At 32.2% G+C, this 23,433-nt stretch overlaps 2 protein-coding genes across 3 annotated transcripts; one reads left to right on the top strand and one right to left on the bottom strand.

The window, feature by feature from the left end:
* Positions 1–7,071: 7,071 nt before the first annotated feature.
* On the bottom strand, positions 7,072–15,663 carry LOC132716032 (uncharacterized). Of its 2 annotated transcripts, none has more exons than XM_060699174.1 (3): positions 15,526–15,663; positions 8,185–9,866; positions 7,072–7,193 (listed from the first exon to the last, which is right to left on the bottom strand). In XM_060699174.1, the coding sequence occupies exons 1-3, from the start codon at positions 15,578–15,580 to the stop codon at positions 7,134–7,136; spliced, it is 1,797 nt and encodes a 598-aa protein (XP_060555157.1). In that variant the 5' UTR covers positions 15,581–15,663; the 3' UTR covers positions 7,072–7,133. The 2 variants fall into 2 exon arrangements, with proteins under 2 accessions (XP_060555157.1, XP_060555158.1); XM_060699175.1 differs by having other exon boundaries at positions 8,278–9,866.
* Positions 15,664–16,572: 909 nt separating this feature from the next.
* LOC132716033 (protein lin-37 homolog) lies at positions 16,573–22,858 on the top strand. Its single transcript, XM_060699177.1, has 6 exons — positions 16,573–16,728; positions 17,912–17,987; positions 18,520–18,704; positions 19,879–20,036; positions 20,476–20,604; positions 21,990–22,858. Exons 1-6 carry the CDS (start codon positions 16,680–16,682, stop codon positions 22,170–22,172), a joined length of 780 nt encoding a protein of 259 aa, XP_060555160.1. The 5' UTR covers positions 16,573–16,679; the 3' UTR covers positions 22,173–22,858.
* Positions 22,859–23,433: the final 575 nt, after the last annotated feature.

Here is a 23,433-nt window from a genome sequence, read left to right as displayed (position 1 = left end):
GTAACGTAGTAGATTTTATTAAGGTTAGTGATGCGTCATGTTCAATTATTTTCATTTTTTTTTGCTTCGAAAGTGTTTAGATGTCTGAAGATGTCTCATCAAATTATTCGGACATAAAATACTTTATGCATAGGTTATGGTAATTTCGCGATAATTGGACATCTTTTATGTCGGCTTTAGATAGAGTTTTTCTCATATTGTGTCTGTTCGGTAACCATAAAGGGAACTCATGCATAAATTATAAAATCACCAGTGACTGCTTATGAATAAGATATACACAATTTGCGTTCTTTTTGAAATAATAATAAAAATGAATAAATAAATAATGTGTTTTTATCAATATATGTATAATGCAGTTCCCTTGTAGGTAACGTATTTTCATTAAACTCTTTCGAATATATATGTTAATGTTTGTTCGAAATATAAAAGCCTCTACGGCTCAGCAATACCAGACACTTGTCCATGGCCCCTAGAAAAATAACAATTTCATTGCCCGAATCAGCACTTATGTTTGCAGCACATTGCTTATGAATCATTACACATATGTTGCTTAAAAGCTCGATGGAATACTTAGCAACTCAACTTTTAGCCTATATAAGGCATTTGGCCATAAGTTGTGTTACCTCACCTACATATTTGAGAGTGAAATAGGCATATACGGGTGGTACTTTTATATTCCTTAAGCATACACTTTTAATTTGTAAGTTTGTGGCGTGCTCAACCGTCCATTGTCCTATACATCACTATACATCAATTTCTTTATATTAGAAAGCTTGTGGCCTTCACATAACGTCCCAATAAGGCGAGGAGAACTTTTTTTCTACATTGATATATAGATATATAAACTGACCTAATGATATTTGCACAAAATGATTATGAAAGATCTTAACATATAGAAATTCATTTATTGGTTATTTGTTGTTTGCGTAATCTATCATTTTAACTCCCGTAGAAATGTTGAAAAGAGAACCCTTGTATAAGATTACGAACCGTTTACTTTCGAGTGCAAAACAAACACTTCCTTATCAAATTAAAGTGAAATAAAATACGCAAAGCAAATAAATAGAACCAAAAGCATTTGGCATGTTTTAAACTCCATGTAAAGATGTAAAGTTTTTTGGGTTTGTTTGTTTATTTGTTGTTGTTGATGTTGTTGTTGTTGTTGTTGTTGTTGTTGTTGTTGTTGTTGTTGTTGTTGTTGTTGTTGTTGTTGTTGTTGTTGTTGTTGTTGTTGTTGTTGTTGTCGTCGTCGTCGTCGTTGTTGTTGTTGTTGAAAATGTTATTGTTATTGTATTGAATCGATATAGAATGGACCTGAATTTGGAAGATGTATCTTATAAAATTTTCTACTTTCTATTTTCTGATGGCAATTAACTTTCGGTCTGGAACAAGGAAGAGACAATTTCACAAACAATTGTTCTCACGATCTATCAAACATTGTTTTTGCTGTAAGTGACATTTACGGTATTTTGATTGGTTGGTGATTTATATATTGCGACATTTTGTGGAATCTTTTCCGACAAATTATCAACGCGGCGTCCTAAATTTATGTCTTTCACTGTGGTATTATTGTCTAAAATGCAAATAATCAGCCCTTGATATATAAGGAAAGTGTCAGAAAAATTTGGTTTGATTTACAGCAGAAATGTCTGATCTTTGAATTTTCTCCCTCATTTTTCTCATAACAGTTCTGCTGATCAAACAATTTTCGCAAATGAAGACGGATCATTTCTAGAATTTTGAAACACTTGAACATAATTACAATTAATATGTACCTTCAAATTTAAAAACATAACTGTACATTCAAAAATATTTTAGTTTAAACTTATACAAATGTTATAATTCACAGTATTACTTGAAAAAAAATGTAGTTTTCTATAAATTGTGATATCTTTTCTGTAACAGTATCTTGTTTGAATCAACATTTCTTCGTAAGCTAAAGCTAGTTTATTTAATCTTTGTTTGTTTTAAACTTTCCTTGATTATTTTTATATTTTATTCAAAGTAGCATTTGAGTTTTTATGATGTTAAACAATCCAGTGGTTATATAACATATAATCTGCTGAATATATTAAAAATAATTAGTTTAAACATACTTTTATTAGTTTATTTCGAACAAATTCACAATATATATACAGACAATAATGTACACAATACAAACATGAATTGTTGAAAAGGGATTGGGTCCGAAAGCTGAGCTTATAAAGGCCTTCTCCTTATAGATTTACAGTGCATAAAATACGGTATGACAGTATACATGACTTGCTTGAAATATATCTGATTTTACATTATCAAAAATAATTGATTAATCTGTGGTCAATTGGATATATACATGTATGTGTTGGTTTTTCGGCTGTACTAAAGAAAAATCTTAATACTACTTTAGTATTTATATCGTCTCACCGATGTAGATTTGAATCCCATCGGATCTTTCGGATTCTTTCATATCATAAACAATTCGGTTTGCTTACGGAACGTCGGTGGTTTACTCAGATGCCCGTTTGTGTCTGAAATAATGTACAAATTGGCACTAATGTCTTCCTCCACCAGTTAAGCTGGAAAGTCGCCATATGGCACTGACAGTGTTGGCGCATATACAACAATGTCAACGAATTATTTTCGACGAAATTTTATTGACCTAAATATGAGAAAATAAAAAGGTAACCTTAATATTCCGATACATTCCTGTCTGCATGACAAGAGGTATGTTAATTTCTAAAACTATAAACCCATTTCCAAGGCGGCTCATTGCATGTAACAATGTCATGACATAAAGTCAACAATATTGTTCAAACAATTCTAGAAAATAGAACCCTTATTTCTTAAAAGATAGTCTCTAAATATTGACATAGTAGTACTAAACCATATTGCAAACATAATCTCATTTTTTCCAGAGAAAAACAAACATAAGAAAAAACTGTAGTGGTATGATTTCCCTAGAGATTCACACAGACACTACACTGTATTTGATTAAACTTGTAAAGCCATCTCGATTATAGATATGTGGCTTTTAGAACGATTTGTGTGTATTATACTGTCTTATTTTCTCTGACAGTTTTGTAATCTGCAATGAACAATGGATTAAGACTAATGTATCTTCAAACTGATCTATTTAGGCGGTGAGAAATGAATTCAGTCTGTTACACATTGGTGCAGTCTGGCTACGTTCAATACAGTATTTTTGGGGAAAGGATGTGTGCGTCCTGACTGTGGGAAACAAAAACTGATGGTATGAATTTAAATCTTATGTCAACCGTATTTTTGATGTTGGTTATTTTGGAAACTTAATCAAAACTAAAATAAAAGTGACAAATACTGTTTATATTTAATAAAATGTGTTTGATCACACTTAGCATGGTAGTGGATAATTAATAAATAACTATCATGATCATTTTTTCTATGAAATAATTTAACCGGTTAAAATCTGTTCAAAAAGTATTTACCTTTAATATCCTAAATATGTGCAAAGGGATTATCATCGATTGAACTAAGAATCATATGTTGTTGTTGTTATCCCCCGCCGATGGAATTGGGAGGGGGATATTGTTTTGGCGTTGTCCGTCCGTCCGTCCGAATTTCGTTTCCGGACTAGTTCTCTGCAACTACTGCTTGGAATTAAACGAAACTTTATTGAAATCATCAATATCAAGAGGAAATGCTCAAATCGTCAGCTTGTTCCAGTCGGACCCTTAGACTCAGAGTTATGGCCCTTGATTAGTTATGCAGTATGGATATAGAACAATATTCGTTTCTGCACTACTTCTCTGCTACTACTGGCTTGAATTCAATGAAACTTTATGTTAACCTTCAATACCAAGCGGAGATGCGCATATCGTCGCCTTGTTCCGGTCAGACACTTTAACTCAGAGTTATGGCCCTTGATTAGTTATGCAGTATGTATATAGAGCAAAGATCGTTTCCGCGCTACTTCTCTGCAACTACTAGCTGGACTTCAACAAAACTTTATGGGAACGTTCAATACCAAGAGGAGATGCCAATATCGTCGCCTTGTTCCTGTCAGACACTTTAACTCAGAGTTATGGCCCTTGATAAGTTATGCAGTATGCATATAGAGCAAAAAATCGTTTCCGCGCTACTTCTCTGCAACTACTGGCTGGAATTCAACAAAACTTTATGGGAACCTTCAATACCAAGAGGAGATGCGCATATCGTCGCCTTGTTCCGGTCAGACACTTTAACTCAGAGTTATGGCCCTTGATTAGTTATGCAGTATGCATATAGAACAATATTCGTTTCCGCGCTACTTCTCTGCAACTACTGGCTGGAATTCAACAAAAGTTTATGGGAATCATCAATATCAAGAGGAGATGCGCATATAGTTGGCTTGTTCTGGTCAGACACTTTAACTCAGAGTTATGGCCCTTGATTAGTTATGCAGTATGCATATAGAGCGAACTTTATGGGAACCTTCAATACAAAGAGGAGATGCGCATATCATCGCCTTGTTCCTGTCAGACACTTTAACTCATAGTAATGGCCCTTGATTAGTTATGCAGTATGCATATAGAGCAATAATTGTTTCCGCGCGACTTCTCATCAACTACTGGCTGGAATTCAATTAAACTTTATGGGAACCATTAATACCAAGAGGAGATGTGCATATTGTTGCCTTGTTGAAGTTGTTCAGACCAGACCCTTCATTACAGAGTTATGACCCTTGATTAGTTATGTAGTATGCATATAAAGCAATATTGCTATTTCTTTGCAACTGCTGTATTGATTTCAACCATGGATACACAAAGGCAATTTACATCTCATTGGCATGTCCAGATATTACTATTTAACACAGTTATGGCTCTGTTAGTGCCCTGAATATTTATCAAGTACAAAAAATATTACTGTTTATGCCATGATAAATATATAAATAAAGCCTTATGTCTTCAGTTGTTGTGTTAGTGTGTTAGTAATAACCAGTACTCGGCGGGGGACATAACTTCAACGAATTTGCTTGTTTTGTTTTGTTTCTTTTCGTTTTGTTTTGAGGTATTTCAAACTGACTTGGCTGAAATTCAGCATAAAACAAACCAAAGTTTACGAACCTTAAACTTCATATATTCAAGATATTTAAAACAATGCTGATAAAGTTCCAGGAGATTTTTGTATGGACATATAATGTTTTGTTCTTTCAGAATTGATTATCTGTTATATATAGAAACACTATGGTAGAAAAGACCTTCCATTGTCATCCCATTGCACTTCAAAAATAATGGAGGGAGGGAATAAACAAGATAGTCAACTATGAAACCTAAATATATGGATAGAAATTGTGTAACATCATAAAGTAATAAGGGGAAAAATTATATTTACTTTTCAAGGCTGGTTCAAATGTCGTAAAATAGTTCTCAAAAAAATGCTATGAAATCCATTTAAGTGTGTTATTCCATATCTATGTCTTCGTCATTTCGTGTGTGGAATTCCCCTGTCAGTTTTGAAGAATGATCTGCCTAGGATATGCAATAAACGTTAATGTTAACTTTAACTGAATAACGGGTTTGGTCACGCTTTAAAAGGAAACTTATTATTTATCTTGCATCATTAACATATAAATTTTGAAGTACGTTTTGTCGGAAAATATTCATTTAAAAGTGTCGAAAGTGGATGATTCTCTTAGTTCAAAGAAAAAATTTCACAGTACTCCGTTTCTTTGAGACTGTGCCTGATTGTGAGATTATTTTTGTGGTTGGCTTCAAATCACTTTCCCCTCTGTAGGTTCGAATCCCGCAAGGGGCATTGGTTTCTTTCAAAGGTCTAAGGTCGCCGTATGATTAACAGTGTTAATGCGACGTAAAACCTAACAGAAATGTGTTTGAGAGATGATAGAAAGTACCATAAAATACACATTGTATTTTTATTTTTTCCGATCACATTTAAGTCTACAAACGGCTGAAATTCAACGTGGTAGATTTATGTTGAACGTAAAATAGGTACTCTCGAACAAAGTAGCAATTATAGACAATTCTGAATTTTACAACAGTCGCTCCCTTGGCAAAAGCGGCTGCCCTTTGTGGTGCAAGTATTCAATATATAGAACTAAATGATATTTTTATGTAAATCATCAATTCCTTAATGTATATAAAGAAACATGTTATTATACATGTAGCACAAGAATTTAAAAGGCTTTTATCTTCAAAAAATTGAATCGAGAGATTTTATATAATCCTAGGCCTATAATATAGTGGCAAAGAACGATGGGAGGTAATTCTTGCTATAACAAGCTCATTTGTTGGTACACAGTCATGGAACATTCATTTTGAATGGTGCCGAAAGCGAATTAACTAGCAACTGTTTAACATGCGAGTTAAAGTTGATAAATTCAATGCCTTGTAGCTTTGGTTGACAAGTTATATGCAACATTTTTTTTAAATTTCGCCGCGTTTGGCGACGTTCATTGTTTCTTCTTTTAATTATTCCTGTCAGAAAATTGGTTGTTTTGAAACAAGGACAAGTGTTATAAGAGTTTAAAGTGATAAATGAAGTTATCAAGAATGTATTTCTCGAGTCATCAAGTTATAAGTAATGTCAAAGTTTCTTATTTAAAAGTACTCGTATAACCCTCCCCCCGTCTAATCATGATCTGCATTGTTCACTATTCAGTCAGTACATATTTTGGCATTTTCCATAAAATGATACATGATTTTGTCCAGATTGAAAGATAGGCAATAAGCGTGATAATGGTTAAAAAATAATCTAAACAGCCAAAAATAAATAAATCTAAAAATACAAATTGCTCAATAGATAGAGCGTTGAACTTTGAGTCGGGCGACCCGGGTTCGATTCCAAGACGATGCAAGTCAATTTCTTAGTGGTTGAACATGAAATCCTTTCTACGGTCATTCGCTCTGGCATATACAGAAGTTTCAGTTCCTTGTGAAAGTGAAGGCAACTGGTTAACAGCTTGACAGCCTGTCCAAGAACGACGCGGTGACTTTACTTTGCTCTGGTAAATTCAATTTGGCTTACTGTCGTGATCCGGAGTGAAAACTACCAATACCACCACTGCCTGATTAAGACTCCCTCTTAACATTAAATACAAATGAAACAAACGCATGCTTTCAAATTTTACATCAGCTTTTAATCTTTCTAATTATTTTAGTACAATATATATTGTTAGTTTATCTATAGAAAGTTGACAAAGAAAAGAATCTGTATCCGAAGTCTTTATCTATTGCAGCCTGAAAATACAACGAATGTATGATGAATATTTAAATCTACGGTAACTCATCGGGGTCATTTGTTTGTTGCAACGTCTATAAAACACATAGAGCATATTCAAGTTTTTTTCTATAAATACAGGATTTTTTTCACCGAGTGGCATGAAAATAAATATTTCACGAGTGGTTGTAGCCATGAGTGAAATATGATGATTTTCGTGTCACAAGATGAAAATAAATCCTATATTTATAGAAAAGAATAAATTTCTGTCTATTTTCTCTTTTTTACATCATAATTTGAAAACTTTTCACTAAAATTTTGAGTTTTGGCTGAATTAAGGATAAAGTAGTCCAGCAAGACACCGATGAATATACGGAAAATATGTTTCATTGCAGTGACAGATTTTTACAGTGAAAATACAGAAAATGAAAATACCTATTTTATTTCATCAATATTTCTCATTATTTTATTTATTAGTACATGTTTATAATAAAGATTGTTATACAGGTATGTGTTTAACTGTAAGTTTTCGTTTTCCGAAAAAAAGATATGCTTTATTAAATTGCTTAGAGGCACATTATGTTTTTTAAAAATGTCTTTAAGAATGTTTAAATTATAGTTTAAGAGCATGTTTAGATGTTTTACAACCTAAAAAGTAGCGCTGAACATGCAGCTATGTGTCGTGAAGGTAGCAAATTGTAAATGAAGTAGTATTTTGACTTCCGTAAAAAAATACTAATTCCCTATGATTATAATAACTGCCAACAGAGCTAAAGATGCAAAAGATATTTCAGATATATAACAAATGAGTATATTTTTGGAAACTGTAGCAAGATACCAAAAATAAACAGATTTTCAGAAATAAAAATGATATAATTTCTGAGGCATAATGGGCCTTCAAAAATTGAATAAATATTTGCTAAAGTGCAAAATACATTATATATATAGAGAGAGCTTAAATTTCGGAACTAAAGGTTAAAAACACCAGTCATCTGAGTATACAAAACTTACTTTGTTTATTTCACAGTGAAGACCACTCCTTTTGTAGATTGTCAAGATACCAAAGATGCTATCATCATCGTCACACTCATCGTCTTCGTTAGCTTTGTTTAGTTCACAGTGAAGACCACTCTGTTTGTAGATTGTCAAGATACCAAAGATGCTATCATCATCGTCACACTCATCGTCTTCGTCAGAGGAAATATCAACGGCTCTATTCTGTTCAGCTGTTTCATCTGCTTCAATATTATCTCTGATAGCTATTCGTTCTATATCGGCAGCTGCTTCTTCTGGTTCGAATTCTATATTTACTCTTGCCTCATCAGTTACGAAATTTTTATTTGCGTTATCTGATTCTATGCATTCCTTTCTGTTGTATAACTCTTTCTCAACAACAATGCCATGTGACAATTCTTCTAAATTTGCATTACTAGTCTGTGGAACATTGTCTAATGTCATTCCTTTCTCTTCTTTGTGAGTAATTGCTTCACCTGACACAGTTTGAAATGTGTCAAATGTTAAGAATTCTGATTGATCACTTCCAATGGATAGTATACCACTATCCTTTTCATCAACTTCCGCTGGTATTGCTCCTTCAGATAGTAAAGTGACATATTCTGCTGTTTCAATTTCTACATTGTCAGTTTCTGAAATGTAGGCTTCGTCGATATCGTCATTTTCTGCAACTCGGCCTTCGCTTAGATAATTAATCATAACATATTTCTCAATGAAGCAGGGCTGCTTTGAAAATGAGACGTCATTAATTGTGTAGGTTTTGTTATTTTTCCGTCTTTCTCTCAGTTTTTGACGTCTTTCTCTCAGTTTTTGACGTGCTCCTTTGTAGTTTTGTTCCTGTCCCTTTATTGTCAATAATGTTACTTCACTAAACATTTGGGAATCTTGCATTGACTTTTCAAAATCTTCTTCAAAGTTCGTGTCGTTTGCATTTATCGAAAATGACCCAATTTGAAATTCAGGTGTCAAAAAATTCAAAAAAGCTCGACTTATACCTGTTTCAGCGTCAATTAAAATTGCTAACATTTCATTTTGATAATCTATATCAATTGTATCTAAAGATTGTCTGTCCAATGAAACAGCGGCGTTTGTTGCATTGAAACTGTAATTAGGACGCGAGTACAATTTCATATCAATATTCATATTTGGTACAGTCGGGCCTTTAAAGTCTTGCTTGGGTTTTAGTAATGAAATATTTCTAATACCTGGTATAGAAACCATTTCCATTTCCAATGCGGCATGCATGCTGTCAATGACACTTCTAACATCTTCGGATTGAGCTTGTCTTAAAAGTAGTCCATTTTTTGACAATCCCTTTGCAGCTTTCGATATTGTCTTACCATAAAATGAGTAAACATACCGAAGCAAGTATCTGTCAATATCGTGTCTGTTTGAAATGTCTCCGATAAACTTATCTTCATCTTCGACCAAAGGCTTTCTTAATTCTTCAAGTTTACTTTCTATAGCATTCTCATTTTTAGCTATTCCTTTATACATTCTTTTCATAAACTTCTGGGTAGCACGTTTGACTGATGTTTTGATTTCTTTCCCATCTTTAACATCAGGCTTCTCTATAAAGATTCCTCGTCCATTTCCAATACCAATATGTAATGCAACTCTGTCGAAAGTGGCACTGATTGGAATAATTATGTCATCATTGTTTGGACTTATGAGGATATCTGAAAACAAAAATATGTTTGCATTTTTTTACTTTATATTGGAATGCATGAAAATAAAAGTGTAAACATGACTAAACTATTCACAACTAACGTAAAGATCTGGTAAAAAGAATGGAAGCGAATTGTTAGAATAATAAAAACAACATTAGTATATAAAATTCCCAGTGTCCGCATGAATTGCATAAATATGTGAACGCTGTATAGATAAGAAAATTGAGCTTTCTACATACAAGCCCCACACACACGAACAATTGCATATTGCATCTTGCAGACGTTTCGACTAGATACCTTAATTAGTGCAAAACGTAACATATATTTTCCTTTACATATATCCTAGAACTACGTATACGATTGTGGGGTTTTCTACATATATTCAATTATTGCATGAACATTTAAACAGTTGATAAATATTATAAGAAAGTCGGATTTTCTACACATATTTAAAAATGTGATGAATATATTAATGTTTTATTTTTCGGAATATCCATTTTCTTTTCAAGATGTATTCAAAAACTGCTTAAATATATGAACATGATTTGAATTACAAAGTCAAGTTTTGTTTTATTGAATCCAAGAATTCAATAAATATGTAAACCTTATAATATAAGAATAAGAAATTCCTAGTTTTCTATATACATTTGTCTATTTAAGAATGCCATAAATATTTAAATATTTTATTATTAGGAATGTCGAGGTACAAATATATTCAATAGTTGCATAGATATGTGAACGTTGTATGAATAAGTTATTCAAGAATTGCATATAATATAATTATGTGAATGTCGTATAAGTCATTCAGGAATTACCAATCATCTTTTCTATCGAAAAGACTTACGTGGACATGTACGTGTAAAACAGAAATAGCAGACGACAAGACATTGTTTTACAAAGTGAACTGGTGGATTTAGAGCGGTAGTAGTAGTTGCCAACAAAATAACTCCCTGACCTATAAGCTGGACCATATTTTGTTTTGTTGCTTATAAGCAATTAGTTAAGTTATGGTGATTTAATAATTTGTATGGAAGTCAAAATACAACTGTTTTATTCAGTATTCAGTATTGAACCTACACTCATTCAATATCCTCTATTTTTGCATGCAGTAGTGCGAAGCGTTAACGAGAAATTAATTTAATTTAGATTGACTCATTCAGTATGTGTTTCACAATTGTCATCTAAAACACAAATAGAGAAAAAGGCGCGAATATTGTAATTTCTAATGTTTAAATATACAATGAAATTCCTTTAAATGTGCATTTATTTAAACGTCCGTCATGATTTTACAACTTTTCTTCCATTTCTTAAATAAATACGTATCTGCTATCATGTGGAGGCATTTAGCCGTAACCATGCTCTATTTGTTACGTCACAGACAAAACTTAGACGTCCAATCCCATTTCATTTGAGAGTTATTGTATGTGACGTCAAACATCTACTACCGAACAAATTTATTAAAAGACATTTTTACAATGCGATTTTCCCTAGCAACGGAAGTAGCAATTCGCGCGTGCGCAATTTCCAAGAGCAAAATAAAACGAAACATTTTCTACCAGCAGTAAAATTAAATTAACTCTTTCTTGTATTTAAATAAGTGTCATTTTAATGCTTAACTGGGACACAACTTCCTATAAAAAAAGAGACTCGGTAAAGATGTGCGAAAGTAGGCTAAAGCCATACAGCATTGAACTCTTTATTTAGAAGCCTATGGACTTTATTCACTTTTTACTCTCGCACTCAAGGCTTATGTGATTTTTTAAGTTATGTCACCCAGAAACAGAAGCTTGACATGACTAAAAGCGCATCATTTGATATTTATAACAGTATATTTCATTTATAGGGGAAAATTGAATTTTCTGTTTATTATATTTTGATTTTTTATATTCTCTTCTTTCCTTTTTACGTTAATTTGAAATGCTTTCCCTTAAATTATGTGTACTGAATTTAGAAGGAAGTATTCCAGTAAGACACCAGTGAAAATACGAAAAATGTGTTTCACTAAATAAATAAATACCTTTATTTCCTCCAATATTGAAGAGCATAACATATTTACAGAGGTGAACATAGAAATATACATAAACAAGTATAATACATATTAACAAAATAGTATATCCAATTTAGCATCGTTCATATAAAACAAATATAACAAAATTAATTTAACATACAATTTGTCTCATGAGGTGTTATTTTGTCTTAAATGTTAACTAGTATACTTATCAAGGATCGTATATAGCTCAAGAGGTAAGTATCAAATGTACAAACAGTTATCAAGGTATCATATATTGCCCAGGAGGTAAGTATCAAATGTACAGACAAATATTAACTAGTATACTGTACAGACAAATATAAACTAGTATACTTATTAAGGTATCATATATAGCTCAAGAGGAAAGTATCAAATATACAGACAAACATTAACTAGTATACTAACCAAGGTATCATATATATCTCAAGAGGTAAGTATCAAATGTACAGACAAAAATTAACTAGTATACTTATTAAGGTATCATATATATCTCAAGAGGTAAGTATCAAATGTACAAACAAAAATTAACTAGTATACTTATCAAAGTATCATATATATCTCAAGAGGTAAGTATCAAATGAACAGACAAAAATTAACTAGTATACTTATCAAGGTATCATATATCTCAAGAGGTAAGTATCAAATGTACAAACAAAAATTAGAGAAAAAAGAAAGTCACTAGTATCAGATATACAGGTTGTGTTGTGTGGATTGCAATATAGTTTGAATGTAATAGTTGAATTTTTATAATAGTTAACATGAAATTGTATATATTTAACCAAATATTATAAGAAGGTATATATCCGTGTTCTTGTGATAAACATCATTATGTCACATAGATTACAGTAATTTAAATTAGAAATAAAAAAACTGCTTATAGCATTAATTTTTATCCTTATAACATTATGTTGGCATATCTGTCATATTTGACAAAAGTCTATGCGGACGAAAACGAAAACGTATAGACTGATGAGATGACAATTACATGATATCATGTTATATATAAATATAGTTATACTATTTAGAGTTGGTTCCTATTTTGTTAGTTTTACAAGTCCTGTATTAGGTATTTATTACACCGAGTTAATTCCGGCTTTTTGTTCATTATAGAGACCTGGAACTCTATAAGATTTCACAGTCACCCTCCAGGTACCAATCTTTTCTAGTTTGTGCGGATCTTTAAGAGATTACGAATAGACTTCGCAACTCTATAATTGCGCAACGCTAGACTGTCATTATCAGATGCTAGCCGGAAACATTGCCAGCATTGTTCCTCAGGTGACAACGCAAGAAGGTCTATAAATGTTGTCATTCCGCATTCCTCAATGACTGAGTCCCACAATCTGATTATATTGTTGTTGTTTACCGTACAGAAGCACATCAAGTGTACGATTTGATTTTCGCAAAGCCTGTTGCATTTTCTACATGTTACAACATATGACTGGGACATAAAACTACCTATAGTTTCCATTAAAAAAGAACACATATACGCCGTTTTAGGGTTGTTTCTTGATACATACCACAGCGTCGCTGGCAATGAATACTGGATTATTCCACATAGCTCACGTCTTGACATTATTAATCGGTCAACACGCGTGTAAGTTGCAGTATTTGTAATGGCTGAGCGTCAAGTAACTTTCCATGCATATTTCGAAGGGAATACGCCACTTTCTAAATATGAGTAAAGGACACTTTCAAGATTATATTTCTGCAATAGTCTGTATACATCGGGTATAAATCCACGACTCTGATTGTCAAAGTTCAAAATAATACTTTATCAGTCGCGTAATGAACACTTGTTTTGCCAAATATTGGCAAAGCAGACGACATAATTGGCCTAAGAAATTTAGCTTTCTGTAGTTTATAAATTCTTCAATACTGTCAATATTTATTGAACTTAATGCAAAGTCAGTGGATGTATGGCGTTTAAATGTTTGCATAAACTTAACACAAAAGCGGTGAGACAATTCAAGTGTCCGAATGTCTGATGCTGAGTAAACATTCCATAACTCACAACCGTAGAGGGCCTTTGGGAGTACGACTGAGCGGTAGATAGTTCTGGATGTTATTGGGTTTATATGAGCTGGGTGAATGCCACTATTAACGATACTAAGCAATGTCCCACGTAGTTTGTTAGCAGCATCATAAAACAATTTCTTTGTCGACATATACTTATCACATTCGATGCCCAAGTGAGTGTAATATTCGACCTCATTAATACGCTCACGCCCAATATAAAATGTTCTATCCTCACTCCCCTCATCCTCATTGAAGACTATGATCCCACACTTCCCCGCATTGTATCTGTATCTCCACTGACGAGAGTACTCATAACATATATCTAACATCTTGTCCATACCTCCTTTGGAAAACGATACTAAATACATATCATCTGCAACGGTTGGTGAGCTAAGTTTAATATTATACATAACAAAGCCATAATCACTTGCTTCCAATTGTTTTATTAATCCGTTGATATAGACGAGGTAGCAGAGCGGAGAAGTTTTGCCCCCCTGACGGGTACCTTGAAGAACAGGGAAGCTGTGAGATATTAATCCTTTATGTCTAACACAACTAGTAGCGTCTCTATACATTTCCCGGATTGAGATAAGCGATGTTTTGTCAATGTTTATTAAAACCAACACAATAATGATTCAAGTGCGCATACATATAAAATATATCATCAGGCGACTTTTTAAATGGAGCAGCATATGGTGTTTGAGATATGAAAATATATATTACATTATGTTATATTATATAATTGGTACTGTATATTTTCTTTGATTATGATGACTACCATGCAGTATTACTTTCATTTTAATTTTTAGGGGTTATGCATATTCACTGTCACCAAGTCATTCAACTTTTTGTCTAAATTGCAATATAAAGCATAAAAGGCACATTATGCCTAAGTAAAAAATTTCACCCCCTTTAGAAAAAGCTGGGACATACGATAATCGTGTATCCCAGGAAAAAGCAAAAGGTTTTATAACGTTTGAATAATGGTTCTATGTATGTTACATGCTTATAACATAAAGAAAGCAGCACTGAATGTGAAATTATAAAAGTAACGAAATGTAAACAAAGTTATTAGTAGTATTTTGACTACCATACAAAATACTAAATGACTATATCTGTACTAATTGCTTAAAACCAACAGACACAAAAGATGGTTCAGGTAAATGGGCCATTAATTATAGAGAATATGGTAATGTAGGTTACTTCACTGACAGTCTAGAATCGAAAACGAAATACCAATAAGACACTGGTCTACTTTATTAGAAACTATGAATATTTTGTTATACTTTCGTCCAAATCGTCATGTTTCAGGAATCATAAATAGGCCTACAGTTATAAAAGCCCAGATATAAGTATAATTATATAAATATTGTTATTTTTTATATATCCGGAAAATTATGCATTATGCCTAGGTCACAAATAAAACGGGAGCCGTCCGATTAAACGATTTTTATAAAATCGGCAGATTTTTTGATGTCGTGGACGCCGTGCGATTTTAAATCTGATACCTTGCGTGGTCATGAATGAAACAGTCGTCGGGCGATTTTTTGCCGAGTGGATTTTACCGGATCATAAATCACATATTGTGATTTCTAATGTTAGAATATACAATAGAAGTACCTTTATATGTGTTTTTATCTAGTTGTCTGGTATTAATTCTCACATTTTCTTCCATAATTTACGTCTCTGTTAAAATGTGGCCGCATTTTGCGGTTACCATGCTCTATTTGTTACGTCACAGACAGAATTAGGACGTCCAATCACATTTGAGCGGTACTGTAAAAAGACGTCAAACGTCTTTTACCCAACAGACCGGTTAAGGCATATATATGTAAATGCTATTGAATACAGTCAAAATTATATTTTGTCTTTTAATTTTTAATATGTTAGAAAATATAGAAGAAATAAGTGAGCTTTAGGGGAAAGAAATCGGCATAATTGTGTTTTTGTCCCTACCCAACACAAAGGGAAATTTTAGCCGCTTATCTCAAATGTTGTTTTAATATGAATAAGTTGACAGCCACAAGTGACTAAAATGGTTTAGAGCTGGAATATTTGTTAGTTGTATAACAGGAAAAGGTCTATAGTAGAAATACCCGCAAGGTTAAGAAGGATATATTAATCGCTGGGAAAGAATAACAATTATCACAGTCAAACTGTCCCAGGCTGCACGTGAACATTGATCTGTATAGAAGCAAAGACTTAAATAACAGATATCATGGAGCTTTTTTATAGATGTATGTATATCTGTGCAGATATTAAATATAGATCTGTGGTAGAAGCATTATAAAATATAGATATGCAGCGAATTATTACTTAAATTGCATTGAAAAAAATCAGTTCCTAAATTTAGATATTTTCTTTCTTTTTTTTGTATATTCAAAGAAATAGATCTATGTATATCTGTTATACATCTAACTAGCTGGCCCTGCTTTAACTAACGTCCTCAAACAGCAGATCTCAATCTAAGTTGAGTTGAGAAAAATCTCAAATTTGAGCTGAGATTTTGACTTTGAGAACGTTAGTGCAACCCGGGCGACGGACATGAAGATGAAACTCCATGATCTAACAATAATATGGTATATTTTGTGTTGATTTGGAAAGCTACCACTGCTTACATTTTAGATTTAAATACTTTGTGACCCGCATCTACTTGATATGTAAAGACGACAACGTCCGTGCGTTAATTTTTCATTGACGACATATTAGCCTTGTTCTTTTTGAAAACAACAACAACAATTGCTGTGAATTTTTTCTCAAATAATTAATGAACTATGTATTTGTCGACAAAGGCAAAACCTGGTAGAAGTCTCTATACCAAAGGTAAGTATGCGAATATATCATGAACAATGTTTCCTTGATATAAATTTATCTGTTTTATAAACAAGCAAACAGGACGTTTCGTCCACAAACTAACTCGGCCCCAAGACGATCCGACCCTTTTCCGTGAGACACTTCGGCCCGTATGTTAGTTTAATTTTCAATTGTTTTAACTATTGTTTTGTTTGCCTTCTCTTGTAAATGTATTATAGTTATTGTCTAACCTTTTATCTCGTGACATGTTCTCTGGAAACTAAAAAGTTCATGTTTAGTTAAAGGGGTATTTCCAAGCAATATCATATCTATAATTGGGAAAATTATTAAGCATGTTTTGAAATTTGATAATTTATTTTAAAGGTATTTAATATTAAACTACATGATGCATGTATGACTTTTCAACGATTTTTACAGGTAGGTATACTTTGCAGATAGACTTTGCAAGCAAGTCTATAACTATTAATACTACTTTATTAGTTTTATATTTTTATTATTATTATTTTTATTTATTTCACATTGCTACATGTATCATACTTAAATTTCTAGACTACAGTCATTTATTATTTTTATAAACTGTTATTACCTTTAATACAATATGTACTGTGCATGTCATCAAACTATGCCTTAATTTACCATCTTATTGTAAAGTTCTTCTTAACCTTGATACTTTTATTTCATGCTTAATGCTGCTACTAGTTTTATATTTTTTTACTTTCAGATCTGTTTTATTTTAGTAAATATGTTTTATGCCTTTGTTATTGTCGGTAAATAGCTTATTAGCTAATGTTTCTTGTAATATGTAAACCGACTTAAAATAAACTTTCTTGTATCTTGTAAGTTAAACAAAGACACATTTTGCAATCTATTTCTGCAAAAGCTAAACCCCTTCTTTGTTTGACTTGTCTGCAAAGTATACCAACCTTTTTTTTAAAATAAGAAATACAGTATTTCAATATTTTTGGCTGCTGTTGTGAATTTTACTTATTTGAAAATGGAGATTAAAAGAGGGCAGCTATTTTGAAATAAGAGTGAGGCCTTATTTCAGCAGCTAGTGATAGGGTGAAAATGCCCTGTAAATATAATAATAATCAGTTAAGGAAACTAACACAGCTTTTTACAATTGACAATAAGCACCTGAATGTCACAGATAGCATGAAACTGTTTCAAGAGACATTATCAAATTTTTCAGAGGTGAGCAATGCAAGAACACGGTTAGATGCCACCTTACAATTACTGGTGGACAAAAAAGATGAAAGTGCTGAAAGGTATGCCAAGTTGCCAACATTTTTTTTTACCCAGTTTGTGCCGGATGCCTAAGGCATGTAAAATCATTTTCAGGCCTGCAAAAATCCAAAGATTGGTTTGCCAAGACATTTATATAAAAGAACTCAACTGAGGTCCACTCCACTGATAAACAAAAGCCTAAAATATTAAATTTGAATTTTTTTCACTTATCAGCTGGAGCACTTAAAACAGAATGGTATGCAAAAGATAATGTAGAAATATACTTCGACTTTATTTGGAAATCATGATTTTGTATTTCTCTTAGACCGATTCTGCAACACTTTTCACTTTTGGGTAATTTTTCACTATCAAAATAATGGAAAAAAGATGTGACCTCAAGAGCTGAAATTGTAATAACACTAGTTATTGGTCTAGACCTACATTGATTCAAAAGTTTAATCTTGAAAAATTATTTTCAAGTCATGCCAAAATTAAGCTCAGTAAAAACCCTTTAGGATTATTTTTATGTATATACACATTAGATAGTGATTGTATTTTGCTCGACCATTTTAGCACTGCAGAGAGTGATGATGAGCCAGATATTCAGTTACCAATTAATGTACCAGTTGTTAGAAGTAGTGGATCCCCGGCAGCGTCGCCAGTGAAGCGCCTCATCCCCAGTAGCTCACAGAGATCAAAGAAAAGAAAACGTAAACATGATAGCATGGATGCCACTGACGCAGGGTCAAAATATCATCGTAAGTAGAGAACTGTATATAGAGGATATTGAATATGTGTAAGTTTAATACTGAATTATTGAACACGTTGAATAGATTTATATTATCCGAACCTCTAGCAAGCATGATATTATTTTATTGAACAAGTTCAATAAATTCAGTATTAAACTTATACAAATTTAATATTCTATTTATCAAATTATAAATACCAAAAATATAGACCATTTGAAGTGAAAAGAACCATTTTTCATTGACAGGCATATAGTATAACGCTTACTTAGGGCATCTTGAAGCCATGTTTATATAAAGAAAATGATGTCACGTCAAAATATATGCACAGCCGTGCAAAGCCATTTCTAAGGAGTTGTAAAACCGGTACTGTTGTGTGATAAGTGTTATTATTATATTCACTGCACAGCAAAGGTACATGTGTTAGTGGGTTCATTGGTTGTGACGTGTCTAGTGGCATACAATGTAAGTTCATGTGTGCTTTTGGAAGTAAAACATAAACCTTTGTGGCATTTAAAATGATTACATTTTCGGAGTAGCATAATGAGTTTAAGGAAGCCTTTCCTATTCTGGTTCATGAAATTGTGAATAAAGCTCAATAAGCATTAAGGTCTTTTCCCATAAAAATAGCTTAAAAGATACCATATAGCCTTGACATTGATGGTGTTACTGTAAAACCCTAACACCAAGAATAAGAATTTTACAGTTAAACTATTATCTGTCACTGTTTTCTGTATCTTTTCAAGTTTTAGCTTGGTTAAGAACTGTCATTTAATTTGGCATTTTACACATGTTGCAAGGTATAATGCACAACAGATGCTATTTTAATATTTTGATAGTCATAATAATTTTTCTGATAGGAAACCAAAGCAACATAGGTATTAAATAATAAAAAAAGTCATCAATAGAAAATGCCTTAATAGCAATACAAATCCATGTAATTTATAGGAATTCCACCAATAAAACACCAGAAATCAGGAAATCCTCAATTGGACAGACAACCGGATTTCTGAATCTGAAATCTAGGATTTCAATGGCAGCCTTATTGAAATCACATATAAAATCTGCATACAAAAATTGTTAATACATAGACACATGTAGTAAATTTCTTCTCAAAGCAAAAATTCTTAAGGTATATATTCCCATTTGTATAATTTTATTTAATGAGGTAAACTTTCTGTTATAGATACAACTTATATCATGAAGTTATTTGACCGAAGCGTTGATCTAGCACAGTTTAATGAAAACACACCATTATATCCCATTGCACGAGCATGGATGAAGGACAATTCTGCCACCGACGAGGCAGAGTCTTCACAAGGAGAAAGTAGTGCCGATGAAAAGGTTTGAAGCAGACTATTTCCAATTAGCTTAATAGTTTTTCACTTAATACAGGCTATGTATGATAGCAAATTAATTTATTTATGCATGTTATTAAGAGTTTTAACTTGTATCCAAAATGAAAAACTTTTGAACTTTCTGTAAGGATAAAAAAATCATATTTATTAACATTAATAAAAGTGATTGTAAGATATCATGAAAAAAATATTATATTATCAGCTGATTCTATCCTAGTGGTACTGCAGAACAAGTTCAAGCACATCTATGCTGTCTGATCATGGTCTGCACTGTTTGCTGTTCAGTCTGTACATATTTTAAAATTTTCCCTAAAAATCACTGAATGCTTCAGTCCAGATTTAAGAATTGACAAGTCTATTTAAGATATTTCGTGTAGTAAGGGCTAAGCAAACTGCTAAGTGTTATCTAAACTTATACAATTCAGGATGACCCAACTAATGTGTTCAAGATGCCCACACCAATCAAGCTGAAGTTTGAACGAGGAGTTGGTTACCAAGACACGAGAATACCACCACCTATTCTGTCCAATGATGCACCTTTAGATATTCACAAGGTATAGTTTAGTGCTTGGTTTCTAGATGAATTATTCCTAATGCTGCAGGACAACTGTAAAAAGATGTCCCATACTTCACTTCAGTGCCTATATACATGTATTTTCTGGTCCTTCAGAATCATTTAATATCACATACCCTTGCCGGTTTTGTGACTCCAAAAAAAATGGTATTGCACTGCCATGCATACATTCTGACATGAATGTCATTTGCGCTATACAAACATAGTGTTACACTATAACCTCGTCAATTGAAAATGATTCTTTTTCACTTTAAATACATGTAGTCTATATTTTGGGTATATGATAAATAGAATATGATAATCAAGTTCATTACTGAATTTATTGGACGTGTTGAAGAAAATATTATTATGATTGCATAATATTATTCTATTCAACAAGTTCAGAATCATTTAATATCACATACCAATGCTACTTTTGCAACTCCAAAAAAATGGTATTGCATGACAGTGCATATATTTTGATGTGGATGTCATTTGCATTATACAAACATAGTGTAAAGACACGCTAATTGTTAGTGTTATACTTCAAGCGCGTCAATGAGAAAGGATTCTTTAAATAGTCTTTTATTTTGGGTATGTGAAAAATAGAATATTATAATCATGTAAGTTCATTACTGAATTTATTGAACTTGTTGAATAGAATAATATGCTTGCCAGAGGTTTGCATAATATTATTTTATTCAACTTATTCAATCAATTCAGTAATGGACTTAAACTCATGCAGCAACCTCTATTTACGGTCCTTTATTGTGTTTAGGATTATTGAATTTTTCTGAATCCGGTGCTAGGTGGGCATGATATAAGTTGCATTTTCCATTGTCTGCCATGACCAGACTTTAACGGGTCTGCAATTTTCACTTTTAAATCTTGTTTAATATGTTTCCTTACTCTCAGTGGATCTTCTTTAATTAGATATTTATTACAAATTAAAGATCCTGTAACACATTTTTTTCATGGTTTTGTTTAATAAATATGATGCTCAAATTAAGATTTGTCAATATTGTAAGTTCCAATAAGCATTATTTATAAAGATATTACCGAATTTAACATTTCATGTAAATAAAGGGAGGTAATTAGAAATTTATTTTCTATAAATTTTAAGTCAAATTTTCCAATAAGAAATAAATGCGTATAATTTAATGATTAAATATAATGTGCATAAATATTTGCAGTACCCAATTTACATATTCCTTGATGTTTGAAAATTATTTAATTTGCATAATCATATAAATATATTATTTTTTGCAAGTGTGGTATACACTCAGTAACAATATCAATCACAAAACATACAGGATCTTTAGTTATCTTTCATGAAAGAAAATATCAGTGCTTGGAGATAATTGGTGTGAAATTTCCTATTTGCAGGATCCTGACCTAGGCCCAGCACCGGAGGAGCTTTTATTACGTCACATGGCACGATGGAAGAATATCCGACAGTCGTGGATTAACGCAGCACGAATAAATGAACTCAAATATAACAATAGTATAGTGATACTGAAAGACATGTTTGAGAGGAACTTGCAGTCACAAGAATCGTCCCAGGAATGATCAGTATATTGTGTAGTGACGTACAAACATGTATGAAAGTTATAGAAAAAAAATAAGGCATGTTTATTTCAGTAAGCATTCATTTCTTAACTCCTTACAAACTTCAGTACAGGATTAGCATCTTAGCTATTGCAAATAAGCATGTTTTATTACATAAACATTGTGAATGGTACACGTAGCCATTTTGAATGTTATTACACAATCTATATGTTCTCTTACATGAAAGAAATGGTAGCGCTTTTAGCAACTGCTCTTAGCCATGTGTTCATATGGTCTAAAAGTTAAAATGGTTAAACAGTGCAATATGAATTAAAATCATTACATATTTTGACATGTCTTATAAAATCACTATTTTAAGACAGTTTCAAGATAAATCATGTAATGTAAGGAATATCAAGAAGCCTGATAATGTTTTACATTATCATCTTATCATTATATTAGTTTAAACATATTTTATGTTTATGTTATCATTATATTGATGTTCCATCAACTTTATGGTTTATGGATTTTGTACATGGATGTTTTTTCTGAGCCACAATGAAATTTATGGTTTAAGTTAATAAGTTTATATTGTTTGTTAACAATTTTTGTCAGTGAGCTTTGTTTGTAATCAATTTTGATCATTTTACTTAATTTCTGAAATACATAACAATATAACAATGTATTAAAGATATTTGTACATTTGTATATACATGTATTTAAATAAAGCAATGAATGAAAACCAGTTTTTGAATCACACTTGAAAGAAAGAGTTTTGAGCATATAAAATTTATGTATGACAAGTTCAGTACCATTTATCTATTAAATTCATAGGATAGATTGTGCATGACAATGGATATTTAGGGCTTGTACACCACTTGCCTGAGATATTTAATTATAAAAATTGTCATACACTTGTTGATCTCATAAGAATGAATTTGTTTAATTCTAAGTTTGCTGACATCAAATTCATGTTGACTGGTTGCCCAACAAATTGTGTGTCAGAGATTTTTATTATCTATACAATAGTCGCCCTTCATAAAGACCGACATCTGGGTAATATCAGATGTAAAATCGGTCGGTCTTGCAGTCGAAATATTGAGACTAGTTGACAGGTAAACAAATTGTATGTGTTTTGAAATGATCAAATAAAGCTGTTTTAAAATGAGGACAGATTTTATGAAACACCCTGTATAACATGTTTATTAAAGTTCAGCACATGTCTCTGAGGCCATAGTTGAAGGTCACTTTCCAGACCCATGCTAAAGTAACTTTTTCCTGG

This window comes from Ruditapes philippinarum, unplaced genomic scaffold (assembly GCF_026571515.1).
Source record: "Ruditapes philippinarum isolate M1 unplaced genomic scaffold, ASM2657151v2 ctg957_1_1_1_1, whole genome shotgun sequence".
Lineage (NCBI taxonomy): Eukaryota > Metazoa > Mollusca > Bivalvia > Venerida > Veneridae > Ruditapes > Ruditapes philippinarum.
Note: the sequence above shows the minus strand (reverse complement) of the source record. Positions and strands in the feature narration are given on the sequence as shown.